Here is a 20,320-nt window from a genome sequence, read left to right as displayed (position 1 = left end):
TCAACCAGTGACTGGCTTCCGCGTATGGCAGAGGGAAGCGGGACAGCGGTGCAGCCGAGGTTCAGTACACACCACGCGGCCCTGTCACCTCTAGTGGTAAATTCAAATAAAAAGTATCAACTGTTCTACTTCTCAAGCTGCTGCAGGTATAGAGAACAAGCCCTGTGGACAGCGCTGGAGGCGTAGGCACAGACTCCACGTGGTGGGCTGCCCCGAGCTCTCCCTGCCCCAAGCCCGATGGGCATTTAATGTGAGGAATCCACTGTGCCCGCCCCTAATACCAGGCAGGGGCCACAGGGCGCAGCAGGCTCTGCCTCCTGGGACAGAAGGACAAGTTCCCGGAGGAAGGAGGAGGAGGAGGAGGAGGAAGAAGGAGGAAGCGGAGGAGGAAGAAGGAGGAGGAGGAGGAGGAGGAAGAGGAGGAGGAGGAAGAGGAGGAGGAGGAAGAGGAGGAGGAGGAAGAGGAGGAGGAGAGGCACAATGTCCTGAGAACCCTATACTCATGAGAAGGCCACAAATCCATCCTGCCCCCTCCTCCATGCCTGCCTGCCTCCCTCTCTCCCTTCTGATAAACAAAGCACATCTCCCTCTAGCAAGCATGATGGGTAAGGGACTAAGCTGTCAGAGCTGCTGATGGCGGCTTCAGAAGCGTGTCCAGGCTGAGGAAGGCCTCAGTGGTGGGCGCCCAGGCTGGTGGGAGCAGGCTGGGCCCTCACGCAGGCCCTCTACCCTTGACCTGGGCCTTCCTTTCTGATTTGGGGCTGTAAGAATGCGGATGGGAAGCGGAAGACAGAGGGAAAATGGGGTTGGGGTGTGTGGGGGGGTTTCAAGGAAGTGAGCACCACGACACCCTTCCTCTCTGATTTATCTACTGAATGGGACAGGTAAGGCATGGGCACAGTGCAAAGGAGAAGTTAAAGAAAGCCGCCTTTGTGTGCTTACAGAACCAAGTTCACAAGTGGCAGCCTAAGACCACCGGGTTTGGAAAAACTGTAGCAACATGCCAAGGACGCCAGTGTGTGGCTCTGGGCTCGGCAAGCGCCCCGTGCCCTGCAGCACCACAGCCTGCGCCTGCTGCCGCCTCGGCCCCTGCCCCTCCGCACGTGCCTGCGCCCAAACGCCTCCACTCACCGCTGCAGTCACAAAAGGGAAACTGGTTTGAAAAGTTTACTTGTAAAGGTCATTTGTGGTCTTTTTTTAAAAAAGAGAAAAGCCAATCCATGTCTTCCTTTTCCATTTGGAAAAGTGAGCGCAGTTACACACGCGGGACACAGAGGCCGCCACGGGGGCGGGCGGGCGGCGACGTCTACCTGGCAGAGGCTTGGCAAGGGGGAGCTTCTCGTCCACCTCGGCCGTCTCGGAGGGGCCTGCTTTGGGATACAAAGACAAAGGCTTCAAGAGGGACGCCCCGGGCTCCCCCGCGAGCTTCCGTGTGTGGATGAAGGATGGCCTGGACGACGATGACGACTCAGGATGAGGTGGAGGGACAGACAGGGAGGCGGAGGAGGGGGGGGCAGGGGTGTCTGCAGCCCACGAGCGGCTCCCATCTACCGCTTACCACACCAAGACAGAAGCCACGGGACCCACCGTGGCCACCTCAGCCGGCACAAACCCAGCAACTGGGCCCGGCCCCGCCCCAGGCACACTTTACATGGCTCTCCTGCCTTGCGGCCCGCACCAGCATCACCAATACCACGTGCCAGCAGGCACACCACCGCGGAGAAAGGAGCATGGCTCCCGTGAAGGAGGGTATAGACTCGGGTCCTCCAGCTCGCCAGGCAGGCACGAGCACAATCTCACTGAGCCCTGCTGGCTTTGGGGTGTTTTGTCTAATGAGATCTTTTTGGCAGGGGTTTTTCTCCCCACATGGCCAGGTGGCCAGGTCGGTGCTCTCACTCTTGGCTGAGTTGGCCTTGAACCCTGCTCTTCCTGGCCTCAGTCTCGCAGGCACTGGTCCTGGGATCTGAAGACATGTGCAGTCATCCACATTCCTGCACAGTATTTTGGGAAGGTGGGAAGTGTGCACACAAAACAGTAACATTCGGTACCCTGGGCAAGCTACCAGAAGTAGGCAGTTTTAAACAAGTTCACTGGGCCAGGAGTGGGGCCTAGGGGTAGAGTGCTCACCTCATATGCACAAAGCCCTGGGTTCGATTCCTTGGTTATCACGTACACAGAAAAAGCCAGAAGTGGTGCTGTGGCTCAAGTGGCAGAGCACTAGCCTTGAGCAAAAAGAAGTTCTGGGACAGGCCTGAGTTCAAGCCCAGAACTGGCACTGGGCCTTGTATTTGTGAGACAGCTGCTCCACCTTTTGGGCCACACCCTAAGCCCTATATTACACTTTTGCAAAGCATTCTAGAAACCTCTACACAGTAAGTGCACCAGTCACACCGCTACTTTGGAGAGAGGGCTCCTGCTGCGGTCAGCTGGCCCACGTTTGCCGATCTCTGCCTCATGAGAAGTGGGCACACCTCAGGCATGTGCCACCAGACCTGGTCAACTGCAGAATCCTCCGAATCCTCCACGCTCTGCCATGCAGTCTCTAATGCCACATGGGCGAGGACGCTAGTAAAGCCCACTACTACACGTGAAGATACCAATCTACATACTCACAAGCCAGCACACGCTTACTTGAGGACCTTTTAAAGAAAGAAAGGAAATCTACAAGGCAAACACATGGCAGGGGGGTGCACACAGAAGAACCAGTGTGGTGGCTTGGCCCAGGCTCACCCAGGCCGGCCAGGACACCCAGTACCCCCAGGACTCCTGCACATGCTGCCTCCAACACCCATGTCTCCGTCAGTGCATCACCAGGCGTCCCCTCCATGGACAAGAAGGAACCGGGCCATGCAAATCTCACACAATGTCTGGTCGCCCCTGACCGCTGGCACCTAGCTCAAACCTAACTCAGAACAAGTGGCCACTAGCAGACAGACAGACAGATGGGCAGCCCAGCAAGGCTCCACCACGGCGGGGACCCTGCCTCCAAAACAGCCACCCTGCTCCATGGGCCCGCTCCATGCCAGCATGCCCAGGAAATGGAAGAGGAGATGACAAAGGAGGGGACGACACAGGGACACGATGGACCCTGACGATGGCGCATGAGGACGGGACTTGGTGACAGGCATCCACACGGTCATTGTGTACGGGGAGGGGACGGGGCCCTGCACGCCCGGGCACTGGGCAGAGAAGCTCGGCCTTGCCCTCATCACTGGGGTCACGCACCTGTCACGGGACAGGGGCAGGCGGCCTGAGTCTCACGTGGACCACGCCTTTTCTTCACTGGCGCGTCCCCAGCCCAGCACACTGGCGGCCACTTACCTTGCAGGTTGTACTGGTAATAGTCGGGGTCTTCAGACTCCTCCTTCACTGTCACGGCGGCCATCTCCAGGGAGATGCCTGGTGAAGAGGGAAACCTGCCCTTAGCCGAGGAGCGCCGGGGTGGACACCGGCCAAGCACGAGCCAGCACAGCCCCACACACGCGCGTACATCCCACCACAGTGCACACACAGCCCCACACACGCGTACATCCCACCACAGTGCACACACAGCCCCACACACGCGTACATCCCACCACAGTGCACACACAGCCCCACACACGTGTACATTCCACCACAGTGCACACACAGCCCCACACACGCGTACATCCCACCACAGTGCACACACAGCCCCACACACGTGTACATTCCACCACAGTGCACACACAGCCCCACACGCGCGTACATTCCACCACAGTGCACACACAGCCCCACACACGCGCATACATTCCACCACAGTGCACACACAGCCCCACACGCGCGTACATCCCACCACAGTGCACACACAGCCCCACACACGCGTACATTCCACCACAGTGCACACATAGCCCCCCACACACACATACATTCCACCACAGTGCACACATAGCCACGCACACACACGTACATTCCACCACAGTGCACACACAGCCACGCACACACACGTACATCCCACCACAGTGCACACACAGCCCCACACACGTGTACATCCCACCACAGTGCACACACAGCCCCACACACGCGTACATCCCACCACAGTGCACACACAGCCCCACACACGTGTACATTCCACCAGTGCACACACAGCCCCACACACGCGTACATCCCACCACAGTGCACACACAGCCCCACACACGTGTACATTCCACCACAGTGCACACACAGCCCCACACGCGCGTACATTCCACCACAGTGCACACACAGCCCCACACACGCGCATACATTCCACCACAGTGCACACACAGCCCCACACGCGCGTACATCCCACCACAGTGCACACACAGCCCCACACACGCGTACATTCCACCACAGTGCACACACAGCCCCACACGCGCGTACATCCCACCACAGTGCACACACAGCCCCACACACGCGTACATCCCACCACAGTGCACACACAGCCCCCCACACGCGCGTACATCCCACCACAGTGCACACATAGCCACGCACACACACGTACATTCCACCACAGTGCACACATAGCCACGCACACGCGTACATCCCACCACAGTGCACACACAGCCCCACACACACACGTACATTCCACCACAGTGCACACATAGCCACGCACACGCGCGTACATTCCACCACAGTGCACACACAGCCCCACACACGCGCGTACATCCCACCACAGTGCACACACAGCCCCACACACGTGTACATTCCACCACAGTGCACACATAGCCACGCACACGCGCGTACATCCCACCACAGTGCACAGATAGCCACGCACACACACGTACATTCCACCACAGTGCACACATAGCCACGCACACGCGTACATCCCACCACAGTGCACACACAGCCCCACACACACACGTACATTCCACCACAGTGCACACATAGCCACGCACACGCGCGTACATTCCACCAGTGCACACACAGCCCCACACACGCGTACATTCCACCACAGTGCACACACAGCCCCACACACGCGTACATTCCACCACAGTGCACACATAGCCACGCACACGCGCGTACATCCCACCACAGTGCACACACAGCCCCACACACGCGTACATTCCACCACAGTGCACACACAGCCCCACACACGCGTACATTCCACCACAGTGCACACATAGCCACGCGCACACACACGCGTACATTCCACCACAGTGCACACACAGCCCCACACACGCACGCACATTCCACCACAGTGTACACACAGCCCCCCCCACACACGTACATTCCACCACAGTGCACACACAGCCCCACACACACACGTACATCCCACCACAGTGCACACACAGCCGCAACGCCTCTTTCTTGCCAACAGGGGCCAGCATGCCTCCCCCCTGATGAGTGGACAGGCCACGCACGCCTGCAGTCCCAGCACCAGGGAGGCTGAGGCAGACAGAGGTCCAAGAGCCCAGCATGCCTGGCGGGAGGCAGTACAGGAAGGGTGGGAAGCAAAGCTGCCGAGGGGACGAGAAGGAAGCACAAGGTCCGCCCTCCGCCCACAGCCCTGCTGCTCTTGCGCAGCTCTGGGCGGCTAGGCCAGGAGGCCAAGTGCCAGGACTGTCCTCAGCACCCTCACAGAGCCCACGGTGGGGTGCCCCACGCTACCAGAGCTGCAGCCCAGGCCTTCCCTGCCTGAAGACTCCAGTCCTGGCCTAACACCCTCCCTACTTAGAAGGCAAGGCCTACGAGCCACTCAACGTCACACCTCCCCACCACCAAAAACAAAAACAAAAACCACAAAAAAACCATTGGTGCCGTGGCCCACACCTGTCATCCTAGCTACTCAGGAAGCTGAGATCTGAGGATCAAGGTTCAAAGCCAGCCCGGGGAACTAAATGCTGTGAGACTATTGTCTCCAATTAACCCTAAGAAAATGGGAAGTGGGCTACAGCTCAAAGGGAGGGCTGTAGCCTTGAGCTGAAGAGCTTAGGGGCAAGTTTGTCCTCTGCTCAGGCCCGAGTTCAAGCCCCACAACTCACAAAACAAAACAAATAAACAAAACCATTAGGCAAATTGTATTTGGTCATCTGAAATTGGATAGGGAATGGGGGAAAACAAGATGAGGGGTGGGGGAGGGGGGAAGGGAAATGGGGACCATGACATGTGAAAGGGTATCAATGTGTGGTAATTAAGGCACCATTTATCTGGCAAATGTCATGTAACTCTTCTATTAATTACAATTAAAAAATATATTTAAAAAAAAACAAAACAATAACAACAACAACAACAAAAAAAAACCATTAGGCAAAGGTGGGCATGGTAGAGCCACATGTCATCATTCCAACCAGACACAGGAAGCAGAAGGACAACCCTGACCCTAGACCAAGACGCTAATGACTCTGGCTCTCCCACCAAGACAAGGAGGCCGAGATCCGAGGATCACCATTCAGAACCAGCCCGGGGCAGGAGCGTCCATGAGACTCTATCTCCCATGAACCTCTAGAAACATGACAGCAGAACTGGGCTCAACGGGTGTCAGCCAGCTCACGACAGTGCCCAGGACCTGATTTTTAGCCCTATGACCAACAGAACAATAAAAACAATTACTAGGCAGAGCTGGGCAGGGGTGGCCAGAGCCAGCAGTGAGCAGCTGGCCTCCGCTGGCCGCAGTTCTGGGCGGCGGCCACCAGGGGCAGCACGCTCCTCCGCCCGGAGGCCAGGGCCTCCTTGCGCTGTGCACTGCCCACGGGCCACGTCTCCTCTGAAGGGGAAGCAAGCAGCCGAGCACCCCAGCGAGCCCGAGTTCAAACCTCACTCCACACATAAATCTGAACTCAAGCTAGTGGGTGCCCCTGAAACAGGGGAATTTTTTTTTTTTTTGAAACGGGAAATTTATGCTACAAAACAAAAAAAAGAGGAACAGCCTAAAAGGGCATCCACGCCAAAGCTTCCTCCACAGTAGAAGGCTGGCGTGCAGAGAGAGGGCGAGGTGGGCTGAGGGTGGGGCGTCCGTGCACACACGCACTGGAAGCACGCTTCACCGCAGCGCCCGGGACAGTGGATGGCACCCCACGAGCAACGCCACGTGGTGGCTGGTGGCACCGAGTGAGACCCAGCCGACGGGGAGCACACACCGCTCCGCGCAACACCTACCGGAGTCTTCAGCGGGCTCCGTTTTCACCTTGATGGGGCCACAGCTGGAAGAAGGAGGAAGCTGGTCAGGCTCGGCCATGTGAGGTCAGTCACACAGCTTGAGGGCAAACCTAGCCAACACTGCAGCACACCAGTCAGCCAAAGGACAGGTGCCAGAGTGCACTCCTGCCACGCCAGCACCAAGAGGTGGGCGGAGGCCAGGCCACACGACCCCATCCCAAACAAGGCAAAGTGGGTTTGTACCAGGCCCCCGACAACGATGACGACGAGGCCGCCGCCGCCGCCACACTGGCAGAGTACCGCCCTAGCCCTGCAACCACAGCCCCGCCTTGCTTACCTGCCTCCAGGAGACAGAATCGACCTTTCGCCATCTGGTACCATCACACGACCACCTGCACACAAACACGAAGAACAAAGCTTCAGCCCTTCAAAGCCGACTAACATGTCATGAGAAACTGCAGTGCAGCAAGGCGCCAGGCCGGTGAGCCAGCCACCACGCAGAGCCAAATCTGACTCCGGGGCAGAACTGGCAAGATATGGGGGTCTTGTGAGGAGGAAGGTAATGGCCACACATCCGGTAAATACGCTAAAAACACTGAGCTAAAGAGGAGGGGGAAGAAAAGCTCACATGGTCAAGATTCCTGCATTCATAAATCTGTTGAATGGCAACTCCTCTGTACTAAAGAACCCACACAAAGTCAGTTTTAAACTAAATGCTCTAAGAAATAACAAACAAGAAAAAACCCCACTGAACTGTATACTTTAAAATGATGTATTTTATGCCAGGTGCTAAGGAAGGAGAATCAGGAATGCCAGACCAGCTTGGGCTATACAAGACCTCTTCTCCAATTAGCCAGCAATGAGCGGGTCTGGAGGCTCAGTGGTAGAATGAGGCCATGACAAAAAGCTATCCAAGGTACCAGGTCACTGGGCGCCGGGGGCTCACGCCTGGAATTGCAGGAGGTTGACATCTGAGGATTATGGTTCAGCCCTGGCAGAAAAGTCCATGAGACTTATCAACAATCAACCATCCAAAAATGCTGCAAGTGGAGCTCTGGCTCCAGTGGAAGAGAACCAGCCTTGAGCAAAAGAAGCCCAGGGAAAATGTCCCAGCCCTGAGTTCAAGCGCCAGGACCAACACCACCTCCCCCCACACAAAAAATAAGCGTGTAATACCTTGAGTTCAAGTCCTAGAACTAGCTAATTAAACAAATAAGAAAATCCATGGGGCATATACAAGGACCTGGGTTCTATCCACTGGCACTGAAAAAAAGAAAAATAAACCTGTAACCTAACAGGTCACCAGTCCTTAAATGTAATATTCAAAACACCCTTCAAATCCTAGCACAAGATGTGTGAGTAAATTATGCAATGTCTGTCACCTATGGGGTGGAGTGAGGTTGCAGACACCTAGAATCCTAGCAACTGCAAGTCTAAAAAAAGATCGTGAGGGGGCCGGGATTTTGGCCTAGTGGTAGAGTGCTTGCCTAGCATGCACGAAGACCAGCGTTCAATTCCTTGGTACTACATACACAGTGAAGCCAGAAATGGTGCTGTGGCTCAAGTGTTAGAGCTCTAGCCTTGAGGAAAGCTCAGGCTCTGAGATTAAAAAAACAAAAAGATTGTAGTGACAGTGCTGAGGAGCACAGGGACAGCACCCAAAAAACAAAACCACTGTGAGTTCAAGGACTGCCTGCCTAGGTGACACAGCAAATGAGACCCTGTCTCTAAAAACAAAACAGTACAGCCAGCTGTGGTGGCTCATGCCTAGCTACTCGGGAGGCTGAGGTCTGAGGATCACAGTTCAAAGCCAGCCCAGGCACTAGAGTCTGTGAGACTCTTATCTCCCATTAATCACCAGAACAGTGGAAGTAGGGCTGTGGCTCCAGGGTCAGGGCGGTAGCCTTGTGCTGAAGAGCTCAGGGGCAGCACACAGGCCCAGAGTTCAAGTCCCACTTCAAAAAAAAAATAAAAAAGTAGACTACTACACACCAATGTGGACCAGAGTACCATTCAGTAAGGGAAACAATGAACTATCCTTCCATGACACATGAATACATGTCACAAGAACAAGGGTCCACATGACGGGACTCATTTATAGACCAATCTGGAAACAGCAAATGAACGTAGAAGGTCAGCAGAAGCCATGGGACAGCCATGAGGACCTCCTCATACAGACCGCATACACAGCCTGGGGCTGGGAGTCCCCAGCAGGTCCAGCAGGGGTGGGCATTCACCCACAACCAAGTAAGTCAGGTCCCTTCCATGCCTCAAAGATCAAATGCCAATGGCAAAGAACACCAATCTAAACGACGTCCAGCCGGTCACAAAACAGGGGAGCCTTGGTTTGGAGACAGAAATGACGTCAGCTCTGGCACGGGGACAGCATGTCAGCCTTGCGTCAGACCCACTGTGGACTGCCGGCCTGGGCAGGCTCAGCGACCTGGGCGGCCTGACATGCATGAGACAGGGTACCATCCCAGCAAGGGAGGCCCAAGAAGAAAGCCTAGATCCAGACAGAAGAGCTAAAGCTGTGAGACTTACAGACTGTGAGTTTTACAATGCTGGGGATCGGTTTGCCAAGAATCAAACCAGTGCTACAGGCAAGCAACAAGAGTGCTCTCCACTCCAGGGCCAGGTGACCCTTTATGGAACGGACACCAAAGCACAAAGGGCCAAAGGACAAAATCTGTTTTGGTCAAACTCAAGACAAGTTAAAAAAAAAAAAAAGGGTGGATCATGGAATTAGAGAGAGCACTTGCCAATCATCTCACAAGAAACCGAGCCCAGGTGCCCAGCGTAACCCCCGCGGCGGACTCAGAGTTGGAGGGCAGCCTGAGCGGTCACGTCTGTGCGGCACTGCAGCCCTGCTGCCCTGCTGCCACACCCCCAGCTCCGCTTTGTAGACCCTAACGTTTCCTGAGACGCAGAGATTTGTGCAGTTAACATAGGTTCTTTTTTTTTCCCCAGTCCTGGGGCTTGAACTCAGAGCCTGGGCACTGTTCTTGGACACTTTTTGCTCAAAGCTGGTGCTCTGCCACTTGAGCCACAATGCCACTTCCAATTTTTTCTGTGTATGTGGTACTGAAGAATCAACCTCCAGGCTTCCTGCATACTAGGCAAGCACTCTACCACTAAGCCACATTCCCAGCCCTGGGCATCAGTGGCTCATGCCTCTAATCCTAGCTACTCAGGAGGCTGACATCTGAGGATCATGGTTCAAAGCCCAGGCAAAGAGAGTCCTTGAGATTTTACCTCCAATAAACTACTCAGAAACAGACCCTGATTTTAGCTCCAGGACTGACACCCCGCCCCCCCCCCCAAAAAAAATAAAGTCTTGGTTCTGCCAGAGCTCAAGAAACCAGAGAGTCCTTGGAGTCCTGCAGTACGGAGGGACGGGGCTCTCAGGAAACAAAACCCGCATGCATGGACACACTCACCTAGGTGTTTCTTCGGCTCTAGGAAAGGTCTGCATTATAAGAAAACAAACAAAACAGCATGTATGAATGCAGAGAACAGCTTCAACGCCTCAGTAATACCGACGCCTCGTTAAGACTCTTTAAAGCTGCCTGGTGTCTGGGCAGAGCCCTGGAGCACACCCCACCTCTTAATGATGAAGGAGATCCCTGCTTTGTTCTCCAAAATCCACTTGAGGGTGGCGAGGTCGTAGTTCTCGGGGTGCTGGAAGGCCACCCCCTCCGGGAGCCCCTGCACCACCACAGCAGACTGGTCCCGCAGCATCTTCTCGTAGGGGACGGGAACCACGGTGGACTTGCCCAACGCTTTCCCTGATGAAAGAGGAGACGGGCACCGTCACACTCAGCACGTCAAATGGCACACACCGCCCTCCCCACATGTCCTCTGAACCTGGGCTCAAGTTCATGCCACTCCAAGGCCACGTGAGCTACAACTGCAGATACGACACAGCCAACAGCAAATCCATCCCACCCACAGGAAAAGGGCGCCTTGCATCCCCTCGTCTTGCATGGAGCAGGAAGTTTCTCTTTCCCACTTCTCCCAATCCTAACCCATTTATACCACAATAAATCAATGTTAAAACTTGAAGAAAACAAGCAAGCAAAGCCAAGCATGTGGCTCACGCCTGTCATCATAACTACTCCGCAGGCTGAGATCTGAGGATCATGGTTCAAAGCCAGCCCAGGCAGGAAAAGTCCTTGCGTCTCTTTTTTTTTTTTTTTTGAGGGGGGGCAGCAGAGTATTACTGAGGTAGAATGTTGCTTTAAGTTTGTTTTTTTTTAAATTGTTGTTATAAAAGTGATGTATTAGAGGGGTTAGTTATATAAATTGGTTAGAGAATATATTTCTTACTAATTTTTTTTTCCTTGCCAGCCCTGGGGCTTGAGCTCAGGGCCTGAGCACTGTCCTTGGACTTTCTCAAGGCTAGAGCTCTACCACTTGAGCTTCAGCACCACTTCCGGCGTTTTCTATGTATGTGGTACCGAGGAATTGAACCTGGGTCTTCGTGCATGCTAGGCAAGCACTCTACCACTAGGCCAAACTCCCGGCCCCTCGAGTCTTATCTCTAACCACCAAAAAGCCAAAACTTGACTCGTGGTTCAAATGCAAAGCTCTAGCCTTGAGAAAAAAAAGCTCAGGGACACCAAGCTGAGAACCCTAGCCCTAGAAACACACACACACACACACACACACACACACACACACACACACACACAATTTCTAACAAGACACAAGACAGAAGGTAAAGGGAGAAAAAAATAGCTTGAGCAAACTTAGATGTTTTCAACAACATGGGAATTTGGCTCAAGTGATGAGTACTAGCTTGAGCAAGCGTAAGAGAAAAGAGGGGCTGGGAATTCGGCCTAGTGGTAGAGTGCTCGCCTAGCATCCACAAAGACCCAGGTTTGATTTCTCTGTATCACATACAGAGAAAAAAAACAAAGTGGTGCTGTGGCTCCAGTGATAGAGCTCTAGCCTTGGGAAAGCCCAAGTGCTCAGGCCCTGAGTTCAAGCCCCAGGCTTGGGGAGGGAGAGAGGGAGAAAAGGAGGGAGAAAGGGGGAGGGAGGGAGGGAGGGGGGGGCAGAAAGGCAAGCAATGTATTACACATTTTGCCTGTAACTTTTTTCCAATACTGAAAATCAACCCACGGCCTTGCACACAACTGAGCTACACCTCCAGCTCGTCTACATTTATGACAGTTCACCTTTAACCAGGAGAGTGGAGTCCACCTGCAATCCCAACACATTCAGGAGAGTAAGGCCAAGGATGGCCTGCCCCAGCCCGGCCTGGGTAAGATGGCACATCCTGACTTGACGTTCAACACATTCTGCATTTGACAGTTCTGACAGGTGCCAGGCAGACCCTCAGGTGGCTCTGCAGGGCACCAGTCTAATGGCAGGGAGGGGCTGGCAGCCAGCACGGTGAAGGCAAGGCATCACGGGACTGCGAGGACCAAGCGACATGCAAAAAATGCGGCACACAACGATCTTTTACCATAGCAAAAGCAGAAATAGTCCTCAACTGTTTTCCTGAGAGTCTCCACTTCCACAGCACCCACGCTCATCCGGCTTCCCTGGGCAGAGCCCTTCATCTTGTGCATCTCGGCTGCCTTCTCCTCCTCCTCGACACCTGGGAAGAGATGACCAGGAAAAGGCTCAATCTTCGCACCCGTCTTTCGGCAAGAGGTTTTGTTCTGTTTAGTAGCATCCATGCTTTGTGACAAGACGCGAAGGAGGGAGAGTGATGGGGCTGACTGGAGCACACTGTCCGTGTGTGACAAACACAGGAGAAGGCATAAGGGACAACTTATATGATAAAATCCTTAAGGACAGCGGGGCATGGTGGCTCCTGCCTGTAATCCTAGCTACTCGGGAGGCTGAGATCTGATAATCATGGTTCAAAGCCAACCCAGGCACAAAGCCCATGAGACTCTTCTATCCAATTAACCACCAGAAAACCAGAAGTTGTGCTGTGGCTCAAGGGGTAGGGTGGTAGCCTTGAGCTGAAGAGCTTAGGAACAGAGCCCAGGCCCAGAGTTCAAGTCCCATGACTGATCAAAAAAAAAAAATCCTTAAGGACATAAATGATTGCCACCCAACTCTGAAGTAAATGTCACTATAACTAAAACACACTGGATTACTAGCAGGAAAAAAAGAATAACAATAATAACTTGTCAGGGGCGGGGATGCACAATGATTCCCCAGTACCATATATACATAGAAAAAGCTGGAAGTGGTGCTGAGGCTCAAGTGGTAGAGCTCTAGTCTTGAGAAATCCCAAGGACAGTGCTCAGGCCCTGAGTTCAAACCCCAGGACAGGGAAAAAAACAAAAACACGAGCTAATGGTGACGTGCAGGGTAAGGTATGCAAGCAGGCAGATGGCTGCTTTTCTTCTTTCCTTCCTGTGGAGGGGGGGTGTGGATGGACCCCCAGCCCCTGACTAACGTTTTGGTGGTTAATTACAGGTAAGAGGTCTCATGAACTTGCTGACCAGCTTCAGACCCTTCAGCCTCCGGTCTCAGCCTCCTGAGTAGCTAGGTCTGTAAACTACCAGTGTCCAGCTGCCCTGGTCAACTTTAAGGTTCTCACTTCTGTCTGATTCAGAGGTTATTATATTAAACTTTGCAAATCTCTTACAATAGAGCAAGAGATACATAAGGACATATAATGTGAAGCTAATTGAAAGGACCTCCAGGATAGTGAAACAAAAGCCATATAATGAATGATTGTTGTCCTTAATGTACTATGTTGTCTCTCATCTCCTCTGCTGTCCCTTGGTTATCTCATATTGGTATAGTATCTCACTTTGTTATCTGATATATTGAATTTATTTGTATTTGGATATTTGAAATTTGATAGGGAAGGGGGGAAAACCAAGACGGGTGGGGGGTGTGGGGGGGAGGGAAACGGGTACCAAAACATGTGAAAGGGTATCAATGTATGTGAATTAATGCACCTTCTATCTGGCAAATATCATGTAACCCTTTTACTAATTACAATAAAAAAAAAAAAACTTTGCAAATCTTGAGGTATTTGGTCATGACCTTCTCTGATGAACATTTGTAACTGACATTATTCTTTATTTTTTTATTTTTATTTTTCTGCCAGTCCTGGGTCTTGAGCTCGGGGCCTGAGCACTGTCCTTGGGCTTTCTCAAGGCTGAAGCTCTACCACTTGAGCCTCAGCACCACTTCCAGCTTTTCTGTGTATGTGGTACGGAGGAATTGAACCCAGGTCTTCGTGCATGCTAGGCTACACTCCCGGCCCAGAAATGGCATTTCTTACTTACAAATCCTTAGGTTTAGATTTATAGAATAGGAAAGAAAAAGACCCATTACTTACAGTATTTTACAAAGTCCTTCTGGAAGTCCTTCCTGGCATTGACGAAGGCACGTCCCCTCTCTGTACCCACCACGAACACGTCAGTCTCGTACACAGCCATGCAGGCCACTTCCGCCTTGGACTTGGCCAGCTCCTTACACTGCAAGCAGACAGCAGGCCGTCACGTGTGGAGAGCGCAAACACCCCAGTGAAAGCACGCAGCAAGGCACAGCCCCACTGCCTCTGGGCCAGATTTTAAACAGGAGAAACCGACTGGTAAACACGACAGCAGAAAGCCCTGGTACTCCAAGAGGCCAGGAAGCAGACGTGCTACGCTGGGCGGCGGGCAGCGTGCAGGGAAGAGTACTCACGGGCCAAGCACCCAGGGAGGGCTGAGAGGGGTGTGTGCCAGCTCTGCCATCCTAGTCCCTCACAGGAACAGTGGACGGCACCCAGGAGCCTCCCCTGAGGAAGCCCAGTGCCGAGACTTGAATCCAGCGCCTGGGGGCACGAGCTCTGAGCTTTTTTGCTCCAGGCTAGTGTTCTACCACGAAAGCCACAGGTCCGTTTACAGCTTTTTGGGGTGGTTAATGGACAATACGAATCCCATGGACTTTCTTTTTTTTGGATGGGTCATGAACACTGGGCCTGGGAATTGTACTGAGCTCTTCAGCTCAAGGCTACCGTCCTACCCTTGAGCCAAGCCCCACTTCCCATTTTCTTGAGGTTCATTGGAGATAAGAATCTCAGGTCCTTTTGTGCCCAGGCTGGCTTTGAACCTCCTTGATCCTCAGATCTCAGCTTCCTGAGTAGCAGGATTACAGGCGTGAGCTGAAATTCAGTACTTTTTTTTTTTTTAGATTTTTTTTTTATTTGTTTGTTTTTGCCAGTTCTGGTCTTGAGCTCAGGCCTGAGCACTGTCCTTGGACTTTCTCAAGGCTAGAGCTCTACCACTGGAGCCTCAGCACCACTTCCGGCTTTTTTCTGTGTATGTGGTACTTAGGAATTGAACCCTGATCTTCATGCAAGCACTCTACCGCTAGGCCACACTCCCGACCCTGAAATTCAGTATTCTTAAAAACTAAAGGAAGCTGGGCATTGGTGGCTCAGGCCTGTAAAAATCTAGTCATGAAGCTGAGATCTGAGGATCATGGTTCAAATCCAGCCCAACTATCTTAGCTCCAACTAACCACCAAAACTCTAGAAGTGGAGCTGTAGTTCAAATAAAAGAGTACAGCCTTATAAGAAAAAGCTGCTGGGCAGGGTGGCTCATTCCTGTAATCCTAGCTACTTAGAAGGCTGAAATCTGAGGATAAAGGTTCAAAGCCAGCCCGGGCACTAAATAAAGTCTGTTGAGAATCTTATCTCTAATTAGCCACTAGAAAACCAGGAGTGATGCTGTGTCTCAAGGGCAGGGCAGTAGCCTTGAGCTGAAGAGCTCAGGGACAGCACTCAGGCCCAGAATTCAAGCCCCACAACTGGGAAAAAAAAAAAATCTATCCTCATCACAACTAAAAAACAAACCAAGCGACTTGGGGGCCTGAGGCAGGAGGGTGCCCAAGGCAGACAGCCCTGTCTCAAAGTAAAATACTGAGGCCAGAGGTGTGTTGAATGGTAGAGCCCTTGCATGGCACGCACGAGGCCCTGGGTTCAATTCAGAGAATACACAGGTGTACAAACATTCATCATCATTTTACAAAAACCAGTCAACTTTATGGGGACAAAAACATAAGAAGGGGCATCCATGTGTGAGAAGTAATGCACCTACTATCTGGTGAATGTAACTCTAACCTCTCTATACATTAGCTCGGTAATAAAAAAATAAAATTAAAAAAAATCAACTTTGTCCAAGGCCTCATGGTATCCCATACCGCCAGCCCCAGCCCGCCCGCATGAGCCTGGGACAGAAGCCACCTCACCATGGACTCCAGTGCAGACATGAGAAACGTCACCACCATCCGACTCTCCGAGGACTCCTCATCTTCAACCGGCAGTGAGGACATCGCCACTTGGGCCATGGTCCCTGGGCGAGAGGCAACAAGGACATGAGTGGCACAGCCCCAGGGCCCGGACACCAGCACACAGCGGAATTCAGCTTCCTCACAGAGAGAACACTGTGAAATGCCCCCAACTGTCCACCTGCTGCTGTTCTGCTCAGACTAGCTCAGCATCCATCACGACTAAACCTAGGGGCGCCCAGCCAGGGAAAAGGGACCAGCCCTGGGGTTCCGCGGGCACTGACACAGGCCAAGGTGGTGAGGCTGCAGTTTGGGGCAGCCGCCACTCTGCTATCTGACAAGAGAGTACTTTGGGGGTTTGGTTTTGGTTTTGCCAACACTGGGGCTTGTTTGGCCTCAGGGCCTGGTGCCGTGGCTCACGTGGTAGAGCACCAGCCGTGAGCTGAAGAGCTCACTGACCACACCCAGGCCCAGCGTTCAAGCCCCACGATCCACTGAGCGTACGACGGACGGGTATGTGGAAAGTTGAGCCCCAGGAGCAGGGGGAAAGTATACTGAAGCTCTGTGCACTGGAGCACCCCTTCACACGAGCCGGGGAACACTGGCAGGCCCGACTGCACAAACAACTGGCTAACACGCCGTGCACCTCTCCTCACTGCCCAAGACCACCGTCCTGCTTGCCATCCACCAAGTGGGCTAACCACACACTGGACGTGCACACCCAGGTATCCAGCGTGACACACGTGATGTCTGTAAGAAGAGCCAGGTGAGGCCGGGAGTGTGGCCTAGTGGTAGGTAGAGTGCTTGCCTAACATGCACCAAGAAGTTGGTTCGATTCTGAGCTGGAAGTGGTGCTGAGGCCCAAGTGGTAGAGCTCTAGCCTTGAGAGAGAAAGTCCAAGAACAGTGCTCAGACCCTGAGCTCAAGCCCGGACTGGCAAAAACAAAAAGAAAGATGGAAAACCAGGTGACACTTCGCCCCATACCTGCAGACATACAGCCAGACTGCTGGACTATGCCCTCCTTGTTTCTGAAAGCTTATGGCATCTAACCCCATCCTGGCGTCCACTTGCTAGGCAGGCAGCATAGGAACCACGTCCCCAGCCCTGCTCCCCGAGGCAGGGTCCTGCCTTCTACCCAGGCAGGTCTGTGGTGATCAGATGGGCATCTTCTGTTGAGAAGAGCTCTCCCCCATTTCCACCAGGAATCATGGCCCCCCAGCCTCCAGGCACTGAGAGCACAGACGTTACCCCATAATCTCAACTTGGCTCTAATGTCTCAGCAAGAAAAATAGGAGGCTTGTTCTCATTGTACACGTGCTGTGGTTTCTCAAGGTCACGCAGCCACTTGTAGAGGCACAGGAGGACGCTAGAACCATCTTCCTGCCCAATGTGACTTCCCAGCTGAACACCATGAACCTGAGGGGGGAGGGAACGACCCACCCACTTGCCTGTCAGCCTGTCCCACGGGGCGCCCCACCGGGCTGGGCCTGCTGCGCCCCAGGCACCCACGAGCATGGTGCATCCTTCAGTCTCAGGGAGTGGAGGACGCCCGCTCCAGGACCTGACCAGTCCCTCCTGTTACCACACACTCCTCAGAACACAGAAGCTGGGGCGGGGCGGGGGGGATTGGCCCAAGGAATGCACGGGGGCGCCTCAGCACGTCTCAGCTTCATGAGTGGGCAAGCCCTGTTCCCACAAAGGATGGAGGCGGGAGGAGGGGACGGGTCCCCGTGGCTGGTCCTCAGGCACCAGCCCTCCAGACCCCTCGTGGGAACCCAGAGCCCGGGGAGCCCTCGGCGGCAGCAGCCCCTCACACCCACAGGCGAATGCCCTCATCCACGAGGCCCCGAGCAGCGTGCAGACACAGGCGGCAGGCTCAGAGCCCCTGCGTCTTCAACCCCGCACCCAACAGGAGGTAACCCTGGCCTCTGCCAGCGCTCCCAGGGAACGGCAGTGACGGGGCAGTGATGGCTGCTGCGAGGACAGTGCCGGCACGCTGGAGAGCGGGTGCAACCCTGGGCAACGCCTCCAGTCCACCTAACTGGGCAACCGCTTTTCTCACTCAAGCAACAATGTGCGGAGGGGCGCAAGGCCTAAGCAGTAGAGAACCCACCTAGCAACCTCAACGCTGCGAGTTAAACCCCAAAACACCCAAGGTCACCCCTACTTCCACTTCAGGGGGAGGGGAGAATCTGGGGATTTGAACTCAGGACCTGGATGCTGTCCCTGAGCTTTTCCACTCAAGCCTAGCACTCCACCTACCACTTGAGCCACAAGGCCATTTCCGGCTCTTTGGTGGTTAACTGGAGCTGACCCACAGTCCTCAGCCGCAGCCTCCCGAGTGGCGAGGATGACAGGCGTGGACCACGGGTCCCTGGCCGTGGCCATTTCTGTGCGTGTCTGAACGCAGCATGCCCTCCACGACACAGTGTGGAAGCACACTTACTTCACGACACTGCCGTGGGCTTCGCGCACCTCGGGGGGGGCTCTGCCTCAACCACCCCCAATCATTCCTCCTGGTGACAAACCTGGGCTCTCTCGCCAGCACCGCCAGGCTGCTGCACCACCTCCTGGCTTCTCTGTGCCGGGTGCACCCTGAGGAGTCCCCGCTTCCAGGCTTGCTGTACCCGCCTCCTCAGCCCTGGTCAGGGTCTCCTTCCGTGGAAACTCAGCTCTGCTCCCTCCACACGCCCAGAGCCGCCCTGAGCCCTGACCTCCATGCTCTTGCCACTCTAGCCTGTGTCATGGTCCACTTCCTACACACTTGCAAGCTATGCCTCTGCAGCCGTGGAGAGCGGAATGGAGCTCTATGGCCTCTGGCGGCCCTTGCCCAGGTCCAGGGCCCAGTCCCATGGGATTTCTTTGGCTGGGATCTGAAGTCCAATGGGGCAGCCTCTGGGGGTGCCAGGGCCCCTTGCTGACCACGGGCAGGCAGGCCATCTTCTCTCGGATCCCAGAGCTTGGGTAGGCACGGGGTGGACACAGCTGCCTGAGCTGTCCACATGGGCCAGCACACACGGCATGGCTAGGGTGCTTTTGTGCTGGGGGAACCTGGCCAGCACGTGGCCCTCTGCTTCCTGCCCGCATCCCTCATTCCTCGCTGGGAATGGTGGTGGCTTCTTGAGTTTCCACCAACACTTTAGAATTTCAAAGGCTTGTGGGTGGTCTGCAGTGAGTAGCGGCTTCACACCTCCAGCTCTACCAGCGCCCTCCCTTCTCCAGGGGATGCAGCAGCGGGGCACGAGCTCACAGAGACAGAGACGTTAACCAAGTTTTGATTGCTTCCTTTAATTAAGGATCCAGACTGCACTCTGCTGTGGACAGCTAGATCCAAAACACAAAACAACAGCCTTCCCTCCCCCTGGGCCATGGCAGGCTCTGGACTGGACTGAAGGCTTTCCTTTCCCCAGGCAGACTTGAGGTGGCCGCCAGGGGCGCCTTCCTGCCCGGGAAGAGCAATCCAATCCACACCTGGACAAGCGAGGAGGCAGCCTCACACCAGGAGTGGCCCTTGCCCCAGGAGGAAATGTGTTCTAACACAAACCCACTGTGCGTGCACCTGCTCTGGGGGCTTGAACTCAGCATGTGGCTCAAGATTAGCGGTCTACCCCTTGAGCCGCAGCTCCGCGTCTGGTTTTTGGTGGCTCCTTAAGAGTATCACAGACTTTCTGCCAGGGACCACTTCCAACCCCGGTCCTCTGCCTGTCTCCCGAGGAGCTAGGATTACAGGTGTGCCCCACTGCACCTGGCACTTACTCGCCAGACGGGGGAAGAAGTTTGAAATAGTGAAGCTGCAGTTACACCAATGCTCTGTGCAAAGATGACAGGGAAGCAGCCCCTGGGCGGGCACCGTAAGTACTCATGGACAGTGCCCAGACTCGTGTCCACTCTCCTCACAGCCCAGCCCTGCCTATGGCTGGCATCCTTTCTCTGACCAGCCTCTGTCCTGCAGCTGAGCACGGGGCAGCAGCTTCCGGGGGGCAGCCCGGC

The 20,320-nt window shown here is 54.4% G+C and overlaps 1 protein-coding gene across 6 annotated transcripts in view; it reads right to left on the bottom strand.

Moving 5' to 3' along the window:
• Gtf2i (general transcription factor IIi) overlaps positions 1–20,320 on the bottom strand; it is a 49,220-nt gene that overhangs the window by 20,960 nt on the left and 7,940 nt on the right. For 4 of the 6 annotated variants that reach the window (XM_090324148.1, XM_090324143.1, XM_090324146.1 and 1 more), the window contains exons 2-9: positions 16,291–16,394; positions 14,393–14,531; positions 12,545–12,679; positions 10,676–10,859; positions 10,512–10,540; positions 7,409–7,463; positions 7,072–7,115; positions 3,322–3,399 (exon numbers count right to left, since the gene is read on the bottom strand). In XM_090324148.1, the coding sequence (XP_090180274.1) occupies positions 3,322–3,399; positions 7,072–7,115; positions 7,409–7,463; positions 10,512–10,540; positions 10,676–10,859; positions 12,545–12,679; positions 14,393–14,531; positions 16,291–16,389 (763 nt within the window). In that variant the 5' untranslated portion in view covers positions 16,390–16,394. Of the gene's footprint in view, positions 1–1,310; positions 1,371–3,321; positions 3,400–7,071; positions 7,116–7,408; positions 7,464–10,511; positions 10,541–10,675; positions 10,860–12,544; positions 12,680–14,392; positions 14,532–16,290; positions 16,395–20,320 lie in introns of all 6 variants that reach the window. The other 2 variants (XM_090324142.1, XM_090324144.1) reach the window with 1 other exon arrangement.

Source organism: Megascapheus bottae, chromosome 34 (genome assembly GCF_031878675.1).
Source record: "Megascapheus bottae isolate mThoBot1 chromosome 34, mThoBot2.hap1, whole genome shotgun sequence".
Taxonomy (NCBI): Eukaryota; Metazoa; Chordata; class Mammalia; order Rodentia; family Geomyidae; genus Megascapheus; species Megascapheus bottae.
The sequence above is the reverse complement of the archived record's forward strand: the minus strand, read 5'-3'. Positions and strand labels throughout refer to the sequence as shown.